General features: G+C 35.4%; 1 protein-coding gene and 1 pseudogene across 1 annotated transcript; one reads left to right on the forward strand and one right to left on the reverse strand.

Moving 5' to 3' along the window:
- Positions 1-1,700: 1,700 nt before the first annotated feature.
- LOC124931540 (glutaredoxin-C3-like) lies at positions 1,701-2,901 on the reverse strand. The gene is made up of 4 exons (XM_047472030.1): positions 2,728-2,901; positions 2,006-2,079; positions 1,838-1,936; positions 1,701-1,750 (listed from the first exon to the last, which is right to left on the reverse strand). Exons 1-4 carry the CDS (start codon positions 2,892-2,894, stop codon positions 1,701-1,703), a joined length of 390 nt encoding a protein of 129 aa, XP_047327986.1. The 5' UTR covers positions 2,895-2,901.
- Positions 2,902-2,990: 89 nt separating this feature from the next.
- LOC124930246 lies at positions 2,991-4,771 on the forward strand (annotated as a pseudogene).
- The last annotated feature ends 10,470 nt before the right edge of the window (positions 4,772-15,241 follow it).

The following is a 15,241-nucleotide window of genomic DNA, read 5'->3' on the forward strand; positions in this document are numbered from 1 at the left end:
ATTTCGGTTTGATATTTTAACATTATAAATTAAAAATTAAATTATTGATTGAAAAATTTTAATCGTATTTTAAATGATAAAATAATAAGTTAATTTGTTTAAAATAAATTAAAAAATAAAATTATAATTAAAAGTTAAAAATAGTGGAACTAATAAACTATGAAATTACACTAAATTAAATTGTATTAGAATTCCATTTCAAAATTTTAATATTAAAAAGTTTACCAATTTAAAAATCAGAATTGAACTCCTAATTTCAATATTAATTTTAAGGTTATCAAACACATTAAGAGTTATTTAAAAAAAATATTATTTTATATTATTTTTTTTCTATATATTAAATTTCATTTAAAAAATAGTAATACTAAAATGTAGTTACATTATAAAATAAATGACAAAAGTTTATCTATTCAAATAAATATAAATTCAGTTTATTATTATAAAATTAAAATAATTCATAAATTTTAAAATTATGAGTTTAAATTTGTAATAGTTTAACTAATATTACAATTTAATTAGACTTAATTAATTTTATTAGAATAGTAAAAATGTGAAATTTAAAGAATATATCTCAAAAAAATTAAAAAAATTAAGTGGGTAATCAATTATTCATAGAAAGTGGTCAATTTTTGACCCGTCATAGAAACACGACCGAATGGAACAAAAAAAAATCAGGTTAGGGTATTTTATTTTTGGGTTCGAGTCGAAATCAGGTCCATCCGTTTAAGCTAATTAATAATAAGATTAAAATCGGGTCGACCTCAAATGATCCTTTAAACACTCAATTTTTACGCCCTAATTATATAATTTATATATTTTAATAAATTTCGTGCATATTGTTATATAAAATTTATATACGGGATCATTGCATGAATTATTAAATAAATAATTATTTTTAGAGTAATTTTATCAATATTAAATTAATCTATTATTAATATATTTTGAGTGTAATAAATAAATACTTAATTTTATAGTCACATCATGTCAATTGAACTTAAAAAAAAATTAATTAATTAATTTTGATTTAAAATATGCTGAAATATATAAAATAAATTGATATATTGTTATATAAATGAATTTTAATAAATAAATTTATTATTAATATGTTCATTATTTGTTTTACGAGCCCATCAATAAGAGGAAATGATGGAAAATGACCAATGAGATGCAAGGAAATTGTTATTACGAGCATACAATCAATTTTTACTTTTTCTAGAAATATTCAAAGGGTCATAACATTTGACATAGAGGTTCAAAATGACTCCTGAAAAAACTCAGTTCACCAAGATGAATTATGAAAAACGCCTTAACTGATTAAAATTACTTAGGATAATTAAAATCAATACGACATAATTTTGATGATGCGTTGATAAATGAATAAAATTAAGTTCTGCGAATGTTTTAATGCGTAAATAATCTGAAGAAACACTAACAGCAAACTGAAGAAGAGTTTATGTCAGCAGTCGAGAGATAACTTTTAACCTTTGATTTGGAAAAAACAAATGGAATCTATCCGTCAAAATCTATGCGACATTAGAATGCAAATTAATCTATTTTATATATAGATAATTAGACAAATCAGACAACTAACCACAATCAAATACAAGTAAATAACCACAATCAAATACAAGTAAATGAAGGGCTAAATCATCAACAAATCTTATAATCATAATATATCCCAGTCAATTTGATCTACTATTTTAATCCAGAAGGTTTTGTAGTTCACGATTTTCAACGGCAACATTCAGATCTAACAACAATTAAACAATAAGTTCGTTAGTCAAACATATTACCTCAATCAATTGGAGTGAAATCAACGAAAATAATATAATCTAACCAGCTGATCCACCAATATGCTTCCCATTCACAAAGACCTGAGGAACAGTTCGTCGGCCAACCATTTCCATAAGAAGGCTTTGAATTTCGTATCCATCATCTGTGTAATTAGCAAAACATAATTTTGATTTGTAACAAAAAAACAGTTTCTTCAAGCAATGAAGGCTACCTCGAAGATCAAGTTCCACTACAAATGTTTTCTCTTGCAACCTACTGAATACATTCTTTGCCTTGAGTGAATATCTGGATTTCAGTCAATTCACATTAAGAAATGGTCTGCTGAAAACAAAAATGATTACACTTTTCATGAAGGGAATAGTTTTCTTCAGATAGATAAAACTAGGAGAACCACATCCTCTCTTCTAGCCTAGTAACAACAAGAGGTGGATATCCCCCAGGCCTCCATGAGGTCCTGGGTTCGAGCCCGTCAGGCGGCAAGTCCTACGGGGATTAGTCGCACTCCATAGAGCAGCGGAACCCAGCGTTCTCAAAAAAAAAACTAAGAGAACCACATCTTTAGCTGATAAGGTGTTACAGATTAGGGTTTGACAAATTACTGAATTATGTGGTTTTATGATTTAGGGCAGCGAGAAGAGTGTTATACCAAATATTACAGTTACATAACTACCTTTCATAACTACCCACTACACAACAAACAGTTACTAACTTCTAACCCTAAACCTTAAATTATTAACTATATGTAATATAAGGTGGGAGAGCCAATATCTATTAAACCACACATAGGAACCCCATAATTCCAAGGTGGGTCTCGTTCCTTAATCGTTAAATTATTTAGAATTCTTCAATTTGGAATGTTTATTTTGATTTTATCATCCGAATTTCATAACGCAGAACAGTTTATATTACAGAGAGATGGAAAGAAGAACTCACGGGCAATAAGTTTTTGAGAAAATCACGATCTTATTCGAATAGATGGCATTCTGAATAAAATCAGAAGTCGACTCTGAAGCCACTGAACGTTGAACAAAAGAGCTCATAATCAAGCAAAGAAGAATGACGATGAGATCGACCCTCACTAGGTTAAAGTTCGCCTCCATAATCAGTCTGATAATCCCTCGGCGCGAGATCGAGACGGCGAGAGAAGAGAGAGAGAAAGTTTATTTGCGGCTGCGTCAGGGGAAAATTTGATAAAAATGACTTTCAAAAGAGAGGCATTCTCATTTTTAACCTCTGTAATATCAATTTTTATTTTTAACTTTTTTTTATAAAAAAATTCCCCACGCCCCATATAATATGATATTTTGTTTTGGATAGTTATGAAGTTTTTGGTGGTTGTATTTTAGGGAGTGAGTCTCCTTCGGACAATTTGTGGAACTCCTAACTAGGGCTGCAAATGAGCCGAGTCGAGCTTGAATTTGCTTGAGCTCGAACTCGACTCGATTTAGTATTTATTAGCTCGACTCGAACTCGAGCTCGAACGAGTTTATAAATTTGAGCTCGAGCTTGACTCGACTATTTACCTATAAGCTCGGCTCGACTCGAAAAGCTCGAACTCAAACTCGAATTCAAGATCGAGTTCGAGCTCAAACTCAAGTTCGAGCTCGAATTCAAGGTCGAACTCAAACTAAAATTTATTTTCAAAATGAAATATCAAACTTTCATACATATTCAACATTTAAAACATAATATTTAATATAAAAAAATCATAACTATTTAAAATTTCAAAATCATAATAATCCAAAAAGCATTTAACCACAGTTAATAGTCATAATTATATTTTATCAAATATAATATCCACATATAATTATATTTGATAAACAGGTGTTTAGGGAATTGAAGTGTTATTATATATATTTTTTTGTTTAAGGTATTGGGTCACAAAGGGTACAATGGTGCTGTTGCGGATGTTTGGTCTTGTGGAGTTGTTCTATATGTTCTAATGGCAGGATATCTTCCGTTTGACGAAATTGATCTCACTAGTTTGTATAGTAAGGTAAGAACTGTTTTTATTATCACCATGTTTTGTTTTGTTTTGTTTTGTTTTGTTCTGTCCTGTGTTTAAAGACGTTCTTGATGATGCAGATAGATAAAGCTGAGTTTTCATGTCCTACATGGTTTCCAGTTGGAGCAAGATCTTTAATTCATCGGATCTTGGATCCAAATCCTGAAACTGTGAGATTTAGGGTTTAGTTTGTTCTTGTTCTTATTTTGTTGTCCTGATTTTAAAAAAACAAATTTGTGTGCAGCGAATTGTAATTGAGGAGATAAGAAATGATGAATGGTTCAAGAGGGATTATAATCCTGTCAAACCTACTGAATATGAAGATGTTACTCTTGATGACATAAATGCTGCTTTTGATCAACATGAGGTTTGTTCAGTCATTGTGCATGCAAATGTTGATTGTTTTCTTCGGCTTCTTTTAAGATCTACATCGTTTGCAGGAAGAAGGTAATATTGTTGATCAATACAGGAGGAGCGAGGAAGAAGAGAGTCCTTTAACACTCAATGCATTTGATCTTATAATTCTTTCACAAGGCTTGAACCTTTCAACGATGTTTGATCGAGGTCAGGTCATGATCTAAAAATTTATATTTGTTATGTTTGCTAGAAATCACATTGATTTAAAAAGTAATTTGAATCAGGTCTTTGAAGTTGCTCCCACGTTTTTAATGGTCGATATTCAGCAAGCAGTTAGCGATGGAAGTGAATACCTTGAAGTAAGTATATTAATTTATTCTCAGTTATTCTGTTAACCATTTTTCGTCAAGATATATATTTTGTGACAGTTTTACAAAAGTTTCTGCAACAATCTTGACGATATCATCTGGAATCCACCAAGTAGTGATATTTCCAAGTCTCAGGTCGCCAAAACAAGGTCCAATAGGCGTTGATTTTTTTTTTTTCATTTCAGTCTAATGTTTCTAAACAGTGTGCAATACACATAACACATTATCCAAACGTGCATACCTTTACCAATTAGAGTTTCAGGAATGTTGCAGCCTATTCAGCTAGATGACAATAAGCCTCATTCACAATCCACGTCAACTGGCCTATCTATGCAACATGTATCATTTGGTTTGGCCAAGAAGAACAAGGGGATTTCAATAGTCTTATCTTGGATATATATTGTTGGTTGGATTAGGGTCAAGTTTTGAGCCTGATTTCTTCATTCTTTAAGAAACTTGACCCTAATTCTGACTTCAAGTTGTTGGTTCATTAGTGATTTGCCCTAGACCATGGTTTAGGAGCCCCATCCCCCATTTCTTTTGGTCTTGTTCAATTGTTATAATATAATGTCCCCAAGATTCTATGTAATAAATAATTCACTCTTTTCCATATATGTCATGAATCATCCCTTTTATTTATATACTTCTGAAACAATTCCACTGTGGTTGATGTGTAAATAGTAAAATTAGGCCTTTCATTATTATTAGAATAAGTTGGGTGAGATATTTAAGAGGTTTTGATTAATCTTAATTAAGAATTAAAAAACATTTTATCAACCAAAATTAGTTCAACTAATGAGCATTGGAGAACAAATACAAAAGAAAATCAACATAAACATATAAGATATTCATAATTGAATAACTTGAGTATACCAAATATAATTTTCAAATCGAATACAAATGCCACTTTATAAATTCTATGTTTAGAAAATACAAACATTTTAATTATTCTTTTTCTTATTTTTTCTGTAACCAAATCCTAAAACAACATTACCAAATGGAAAGTCTTAATGTGATAAGAAAAATATAAAAGTCTTACAATCAGGAGTGGAGGAACTGCGCTAAGTGAGAAAAGAACATCTTTTAAGGTTATACAGCGGCTTAATGAAAGCATCTGTGTGATGACTCAAAGAAAATCTTACATCAGACTTGTTATGCTTTCCAGTAATCTCTTCCACTGCTACAGCTGGATCATCATCATTTCCTATAACTGAAAAAGTACTTATAAGATTCAGAACCCATATGTGGAGACATAGAGAGATGCCTGTTAGAGAAAATGAGATGACTACCAATGTATGTATTTAAAGAACAAAATTGTGTTACATTAAAACTTGCAGCAACTTGTTTAATATTTCGCACTTCACTGTATACCACGGTCAAGACCCACGCCCCACGCTCAACCCCCCACGCTCAAGACCCACGCCCCACGCTCAATCCCCACGTCCAAGACCCACGCCCCACGCTCAATCCCCACGCCCAAGACCCACGCCCCACGCTCAACCCCCACGCCCAAGACCCACGCCCAAGAACCACGCTCAACCCCCCACGCCCCATAGCTGTAGCAAAATTTACATTAGCCCTAGCAGCGGGGTATTCTTCACTAATGGGCTTCAGTTTCAAAAGTCCAAGCGTAGCCCTAGCAGCAGGGTGTTCTTCGAAGGGGGAAGGCGGCGTGGGGGCTGTGTCGCCGGGAAGAGATCGAAAAAAAAAAAAAGTTTATTAAGGGTAAAATTGAAAAATAAAAATAAAAAAAAGATTAAAAATAAAAATGAAAATTTCTAAAGTTAAATATGGGAAATGGGGTCTTTTGAGGGTCATGTTATCAAATTTCCCGGGGTCGGTAGGTAGTGAGTACGGACGGTTCAGAAACTAATATTAATTGGGCTTTAAACAATTCGACTATAATTGGGCCACAGACCATAATGCTAATTTTGGAATTGGTCATTATTGGGTCATAACTCAAATTGGGCTTAAATAGTTCGGGCATTATCGTCGTTATTGGAATATTATTGGAATTTATCTTTAGTATTTTAAAGATAAAGAGTTGTCAATTGATTTTTAGTTTAAAATCAATTAAAAAGTACGTATATAAACGTATTTTTAACTAGAGCTTCGTTTTGATTCGTAGTTTGGTGATACTCAAGAAAAAGAGCTTTCGCGCTACATCTTTCGTATCCGTTAAAAATGGTCTCTATTTTATAAAATATTGGTTTGAAAATTGGTTGTATAACATTTTATTTTAACAAATTAAAATCATATATTTTTGTGTATTTAAAATTGTAACAACAATATTTAAATGTTGATACATATAGTTGATGACGGTGACTATGGATGAATATACTTAGAGTTGGAGAACACTTTTTAACTCTTAGGAAAGTTTTCTAAATGCCTGAATTAGAGCCTTGAAGTTTTAAATGAAAATTCCAAAATGCCCAAAAGTTTGAAGTTTCAATGATGAATATTGTTCAAACTTTGATTGAGGGCTTAATAGTGGATCTATTGCCTTCGGTTTGCTTAAGTGTGGCTATTTATAGTGATGCGGTGCGAGTCGAAGAGGCGTTTATGCGAAAGTTGCAGCATCCGAAAATATCTCGCAAGTGTCAGATTTCGACGATTGCCTAGTGTTTTTCGGGCGGAAATGTGGTGCTGTGAAGAAGTCATGGTTTTTCCATGAGGTATGATGGTTTAAGGCCATCTGACGACGTTTAGGGGCTCAAAATCGCATTTTTATTAGTTTCGGGTGTTTTTTGCAATTTATTAAAAGTTGTTTATTTCTTTTGCAAGCTAGGGTTTGAGTATTTAAAGAATCTTAAAACACTTTGTTAGGTGAAGATTATTAATTAGAAAACGAGGTTTCCTCAATATCTATCAACTTTCGGTATTCGTAAGAATCAACGAATCTTGATAAAGGTTCATCCTAGCCACGCACGCTGCATCAATTGGTATCAGTTTCCAGTCGACCCTGAGGTATGCCGCCCCGAAGACAGCCGCGCAACCCTACCCCTGGTGCTGATGATGGTGACCTTGCTGAGTTGCGACGTGAAAACGCTGAGTTTCGCCGTGATAACGACGATTTGAGGCGGCAGGTTGAATGGTTGACGCAATGGATGGATGCATCTATGCACATGCACCACCCTGAAGATGATGTTACGATGACAGATGAAAATCCTTTCGGTGGTCTTCAGAATCGATCCCCTGAACGCCCCAATCATCGCTGGGAGCAGGCTTTCAGGGTGGATATCCCTAAGTTCGATGGTAGTCTATCACCGGAAGAGTTTATTGATTGGCTTTCTCAGGTTGAAGAGATTCTGGATTTCAAGGAAGTTCCTGCAGATCGTCGTGTACCCCTTGTTACGATCCGCTTACATGGTCGTGCACAAGCATGGTGGCAGCAGTTGAAACAGACACGTGTTCGTCATGGTAAGGCAAAGCTCACGAATTGGGACAAATTCAGGAAGCATATTAGGGCTGCGTTTCTACCATATAATTATGAACGTAACCTGTACCAGCGGTTCCAGAATCTTCGTCAGGGTTCTCGTTCCGTGGATGACTATTCCACTGAGTTTTACACCTTTGTGGCTCGTGTTGACCTGTCTGAGTCCCCTCTCCAGTTGGTTTCTCGCTATATTGGTGGCCTTCGCCTCCAGTTGCAGGATATTTTGAATATGTTTGATCCCTTGACTGTTTCTGAGGCACATCAGCGTGCTTCACAGGCTGAGAAACAGCTAGCCAGGCGCGGTTCGGGTAGCTTTGGAAAACAGGTTGTCCCCACTAGTGGCATTGGTTCTTCTTCCCAGCCGGCCCATCCCACCCCAGCCCCCCCTCGCAGCACTACAGCCCCCCCGCAGGGACGTCCCGGTGGCTTGCGTTGTTTCAATTGTGGTGAAGTTGGCCATCGCCAAGCAGAGTGTCGCAACCCAAAGTCCACCAATCGTGGTCTTTTTACTGAGGTGGATGATCCTGACTCTGCTCTTCCTTCAGATTCAGCCCCAGTGTATGATGTTTATGATGATGAGGCAGCGGAGGAGTATGTTTCTAGTGATGTTGGCCCCCTTTTGGTGATTCGTCGATCATGTTTAACCCCTCGTGCTCCTGACAACGAGTGGTTACGCAATAATCTGTTCCATTCCACTTGTACCATCAGTGGCAAAGTTTGCACCTTCATCATTGATGCTGGGAGTTGTGAGAATGTGATTTCTGAGGTTGCAGTTTCGAAGCTGGGTCTGTCCACTGAACCTCACCCCAAGCCTTATCGCCTGTCCTGGCTGAGTCAAGGTACGGATGTTACAGTTTCCAAGCGCGTACTTGTTAATTTTTCCATTGGTTCCCATTATCGTGATGCTGTATATTGTGATGTGGTTCCTATGGATGCTTGTCACCTTTTACTTGGTCGCCCTTGGCAGTTTGATCATTCTGTTATACATGATGGGCGTGCTAATACCTACACGTTCTTATTTCATGGTACCAAGATTGTGTTGATGCCAAATCAGCCCAAGAAGGGTGCTGCCCCCACTCATCATGCGTCCCCCCCTACCACCTTGTTGTCTCGGGGTCCTTTTCAGACCGCCATGGTCGAATCGGGCATGGTGTTTGCTCTATTTTGTTCGCTGATTACCTGTGGTGCTAGTTCTGAGGTGCCTATTCCAGTGCAGCCGCTGTTACAGGAGTTTGCAGATTTTTTTCCTGAGAATCTGCCTTGTGCCTTGCCTCCTTTGCGTGATATCCAGCATCACATTGACTTGGTTCCAGGTGCTGCCCTACCCAACCGTCCTCATTACCGCATGAGTCCCAAAGAACATGAAGAGTTGCGTAGACAGGTGGAGGACTTGCTGGCTAAGGGACACATTCGAGAGAGCCTTAGTCCCTGTGCTGTCCCGGCCCTTCTTACCCCAAAAAAGGATGGGTCTTGGCGTATGTGCATTGATAGTCGTGCTATCAACAAGATTACAGTGCGTTATCGGTTTCCTATTCCCCGGTTGGATGACTTGTTGGATCAGTTGGGTGGTGCTTCTGTGTTTAGCAAACTGGATCTCAAGAGTGGATACCATCAGATTCGTATTCGCATGGGTGATGAGTGGAAGACTGCCTTTAACACTCGTGAGGGCTTATATGAGTGGCTGGTTATGCCGTTTGGTCTGTCGAATGCTCCTAGCACCTTTATGCGTGTGATGAACCAGGCTCTTCGCCCTTTCATTGGGAAGTTTGCTCACAATCATGCTGTTAATCGCTCCACTGGTTTCAGTCCTTTCCATGTGATTTACGGGCTGTCTCCGCGTGCTCCTCTTGATTTATTAGAGCTGCCCAGCAAGGTGCGTCCTCATTCCACTGCTGCGGATTTTGTTGGTCAGTTGGCTCAGGTTCATCAGACCACTCAGGACCGTTTGGTTGCTGCTACTGCCAAGTACAAGGAGAAGGCTGATTCGAGAAGGCGTGCTGTTGATTTTGAAGTTGGTGACTTTGTGTGGGCTATTCTGACTAAGGATCGTTTCCAGCTCATGAATATAACAAGCTTGCTGCTAAGAAGATTGGTCCTGTTGAGATTGTGGAGAAGATCAACCCCAATGCTTATCGTTTACGCCTTCCCAGCCATGTGCGTACCTCTGATGTGTTCAATGTGAAGCATCTTGTTCCTTTTGTGGGTGAGTCTTCTTCTGATGAGGATGATGCGGTTCCAGATTCGAGGACGAATCTTTTCTACCCTGGGGGGAATGATGCGGTGCGAGTCGAAGAGGCGTTTATGCGAAAGTTGCAGCATCCGAAAATATCTCGCAAGTGTCAGATTTCGACGATTGCCTAGTGTTTTTCGGGCGGAAATGTGGTGCTGTGAAGAAGTCATGGTTTTGCCATGAGGTATGATGGTTTAAGGCCATCTGACGACGTTTAGGGGCTCAAAATCGCATTTTTATTAGTTTCGGGTGTTTTTTGCAATTTATTAAAAGTTGTTTATTTCTTTTGCAAGCTAGGGTTTGAGTATTTAAAGAATCTTAAAACACTTTGTTAGGGGAAGATTATTAATTAGAAAACGAGGTTTCCTCAATATCTATCAACTTTCGGTATTCGTAAGAATCAACGAATCTTGATAAAGGTTCATCCTAGCCACGCACGCTGCATCATATAGTCTTCCAAAGTTAGTTTGTGAAGCAAGTGGATTGGATTAATTCAAAACCCATCAATGGTATTTTGTTTGTTCTTCATCCTATTTGCCCGATCAAGCCATGATGAAGGCCTATGATCGTAGGAGAAATGATCATTGTGGTAGGGTGATCATTTCAGCTTTCGAATCTGCCATTTTGGTGGACTATCGATAAAATTTCATCTTTGACAAATCAAGGATGTGATATGTTCTTATCATGTTCGTTGTCACGAGAAAAGAGACAAACTATGAGTGAAACGACGTTATTTTGGGCGTAAATTCGAATGTGGGATGCTTCGTTGGCGCTCCATCTAAATTTTGTCCGCGATCGTGCGTTCTGTCGCATTTCTGTTAATGACGTTGAGGCGTCCGTTTGCTAATCCGGTGTTGCACCGAAGTGCTCTTTTTCCGTTGCAGTGGGCGATACAAATGGCTCTTGGGCGTTGAATGATGATCTAGTGCTCATCTGAAGGTTGTGGCTTCTGCTGCAGCGATCCATCCGGATTACGGTCATACAGGATCACATGCAATTTTCAGCTTAAGGGTTTGTTTAAAATTGATTTTTCCTTTACCCATTTATCTTTAGTTTGAACCTTTAAATATACAAAATATTTTTAATAAATATGACATTTATTTTGCCAATTTATTTTTATTTTTATTTTTGGGGTTTAATAAATAAATTATTTAAGATAAAATGGATACAACATTTACCCCTAAATTATTTATTTAAATTTCTTGGATTTTCTTGAAATTAATTTGAAATAAAATGAATATAAAATTTATCCTAAATTATTTTATTTATTTTCTTTGGCCATTATTTTTAATTAATTAAGATTTAATTATCAAAATAATTAATCTAATTAATTAATTAATCATTTTTTGGCCTTGATTTTAAGGGATAAATGACAAATGTAGGATATTTGTTGAAAGATTTTGTCAAATTTAGGACTCTCCTAATTTGTTAACGTTTGAAGAACTCTAGTTACACTATTTTCTTATATTTAGTACTCCACTTTAACAGTGTTATTTTATATTCAACTCTGTTAAATTATTTAATATATTATTTTATTTTTTTAATATATTATTTTTATACGCATTAACATCTTCATCAAATTCTCCCCATCTACTCAATCCTCTCCACCGCGGCTACTGCTTCCCCACATCTATCATTGCCGCCTTTTCAACTCCCCTATCAGACTGGTGGAGGATTTTGTGATAATAACATATTAAATTTGAAAATCAATCAAATTAGATACGATCAACAGAGAAAAAGTGAAAACTAATATTGAATGGAATTCTTTCTACCAATCACATAACTTTTCGATCAACAACACATTCTCAAAATCAAAAACATACTACCCAACAAGTCCAATCCGAAGTCTCAACCCATCTTGTTAGATTTTCATCTTCTTTCTATTATGCTTCAGGTGGCGGAAGGAGTAAGGATCGCCAAAACTTCGAGGATTATTGCTGTGGACATAAATTCTAATAGATTGCGGTATTGAATAAATATTATCAGTTATGAATCAGATGAGGACCAACTTGTAAAGAACAAATTTAATTGTTATAATGAAGAATTATGGAGTAACGGAATTCGTGAACTTAAAAGAATGTGGAAAATCTATGCAAGAGGTTTAATTGATTTATGCTTCTGCATATTATTTGCATATTGTTGATCTTTACTGAATTTGTTGCATTAGGTGATTGCTGAAATGACAAATGGAGAAGTCGACATGATCGTGAAGCAGAAACATCAACGCCATGATTTCTGCGTTTGAATGCGTTCACGTCCACGGCCTAAGTATCTAGCTAGGGTTATTGTTGAATTTAGGATTTCTGACCACCATAAAGTATGAAGTGAGAAAAAACAGTAACACATAGAAGGGAAAACCTTGAAGACCTTAATTACAGACAAAACGTCAAAAAATTGTAGAAGTAACCCATATCGGAGATTAAACGGTCGGTATATAACGGCGGAGTCGTTGCCCATTTTGGATTTGGCGGTGATTAGGGTTAGGGCCGTGGATTTTGATAGATAAGAGGTTGGGAAACGTGCATGTGACTATCGTTATGTCAATTGTGGAAGGGAAGCAGTAGCTGTAGCCGGACATGGATGAAAATAAGATATTGGGTTGGTTTAGTTGGAGATGACATGTAAAAAGATTATATTAAATAAATAAATAAAATAATATAAAAGACAAGTAGTTTAACAAAGTTATATAATTAACACCGTTAAGTATTAGTCTTAAATATAACAATATACTATAACTATAGTTCGTTAAGTATTAGTCTTAAATATAACAACATACTATAACTATAGTTCTTTAAATGAAAAAAAATTAGGAGGATTTTAAATTTTACAAAACATTCCTACTAGAGTTCTAAATTTGTCATTTATCCCTGATTTTAATTATTTTGAATTTATTTATTAAAAATAATCATTTTAAAATTTATAAATTGGGTATGTAAAATTTTAGTGCTTACAATATGCTTCATAAATTTTCTTTAAAATAATTTTACCATCTCCCCTTGTGTTAAAACTTATCGTAGTTACAACAAATCTAATAGTGATTCAGCACTGGAATCACTACGCAACGAACTTGACAAAATACAATCGATCACCGGGTTTCAACGGAAATACATCGATTTAAGAACTAAAAAGACACTCGGTTGAGTGAAAAACTCCAAGAAAAAAAAACAAAAAAAAAGACTTTTCAAATTTTTGAGAGATAATGAGATAAATGAAAAAGCGATATAAGATGTGTAAGGAGTTCCAACATGAGGGAATATATATAGTTGGTAATTAAACTATCACAATAAATTCATTTAAGAATTGAACGACTAGTCATTCATCTAACAATGACTATTTCTAGACTCTTGGCATATCTAGACTTTTGGCATTCAATCTTATCAATTAATATTCGATCTTATCCATTGACACTTTAAATTCACGTTTAAATTTGGTGTGAATTTATATTTATTTAGATTAAATTACATTTAATTTAATTATCTAAATTTACATTTACATTTATATTTAATTAATGAAATTAGTTTAAAATTTAAACAATCCACCACATTAATGCAAATTTAAAGATTAATTTGGTGAAAATGTTAAATAGTTGAATCATACATATGATAGGTTGGTGTAACTCTTTGAACCTTCCCTTATTAAAATATATAACTTTACTACCCGATTAGTAGACACGATGTCCTTAAATTATTTTGTCATTTGTGTAACGATTAAATTAGTTTGACTAATGTTATTTTAATGATGTATTAGTAAAACTTTGATTAATAATGAAACTAAGCCATCTAATTGTTTTTGTCCAGGTGCATTAAAACTATGCTAAATTAAACAGGGACTGAAACAGGCTAATTAGACGTGTTGCGAGTTAGACGTGCAGTCTAACAGACGTAGTTAGATGTGCAGTCTAACAGACGTAGTTAGATGTGTAGTCTAATAAACATAGTTAGACGTGCATTCTAACAGATACATTGTTAGACGTGCAGTCTAACAAATACGTAGTTAGACGTGCAATCTAACAGATACGTAGTTAGACGTGCAGTCTAACAAATACGTAGTTAGACGTACAGTCTAACATATACGTAGTTAGATGTGCAGTCTAACAAATACGTAGTTAGACGTGCAGTCTAATAGATACATAGTTAGATGTGTAGTCTAACAGACGTAGTTAGACGTGCAGTCTAATAGATACGTAGTTAGACGTGCAATGTAACTCCATTAGACTTGGTGGTCTAATGGATCTCGCTATTAGACGTTGACGTCTAACTCCCTTAGACTTGGCAGTCTAATGGAGCACGTCTTATGTCTCTCTTTAGTAGCTATTTGAAGTTAGTATACGTCTACCCACGATCAACTAGTTGTAAGCTAATCCTGCTCCACTCATCCGTGCAGTCCGGTACGCCAGCTATTTGTATCCAATGAATGAACGTCACGTACGCGAATATTCCTCCCACTACTTGTTCAATAAAGGATAGTTCTAGAAGAATATCTGGCGCACGACCAGTTTAGTACGATCACGATCCATGTGCATAGAGTCTGTTTTAATCTTGTACTATGGAGTCTTTCCTATGGTCGCTTGCCACATGTCAATCTAGAATATTCGACCGTTGGTGTCCTAACTCTATATATAAATCATTGAGGACAACGGTCGACGTACCGGTCTTACCAGCCTTACCTGTTATCAATCTTATACTTTTGCACTTACTGATTTGTACATCATCTTCTAGTTCAAGAGAGATAATCAAAATCTAATTCTTAATCATATTGTAAGTTGAACAGAGCGTGTTCTATTCAACAGAGTGTTATCTAGCCAGTAAACTGTATTTGATTCAAAAAAATATAGTGAAATCCTTCCAATTGTTAGAAGAAGTGGTGACGTAGGAGAGTTGTTGAGTTAAGATTTTTAATTAATTTAAAATAACATAACAATCTTGATTTTAATGACTAATGAAATGGTTTTTGATAATAAATGGATAAAATTAAGCTCAATAATTGTTAGTTATATCAAATATATAAATATATATTTAGATATCAACATCGTATGTGGTGTAGTAATAAAT

This window comes from Impatiens glandulifera, chromosome 3 (genome assembly GCF_907164915.1).
Source record: "Impatiens glandulifera chromosome 3, dImpGla2.1, whole genome shotgun sequence".
Lineage (NCBI taxonomy): Eukaryota > Viridiplantae > Streptophyta > Magnoliopsida > Ericales > Balsaminaceae > Impatiens > Impatiens glandulifera.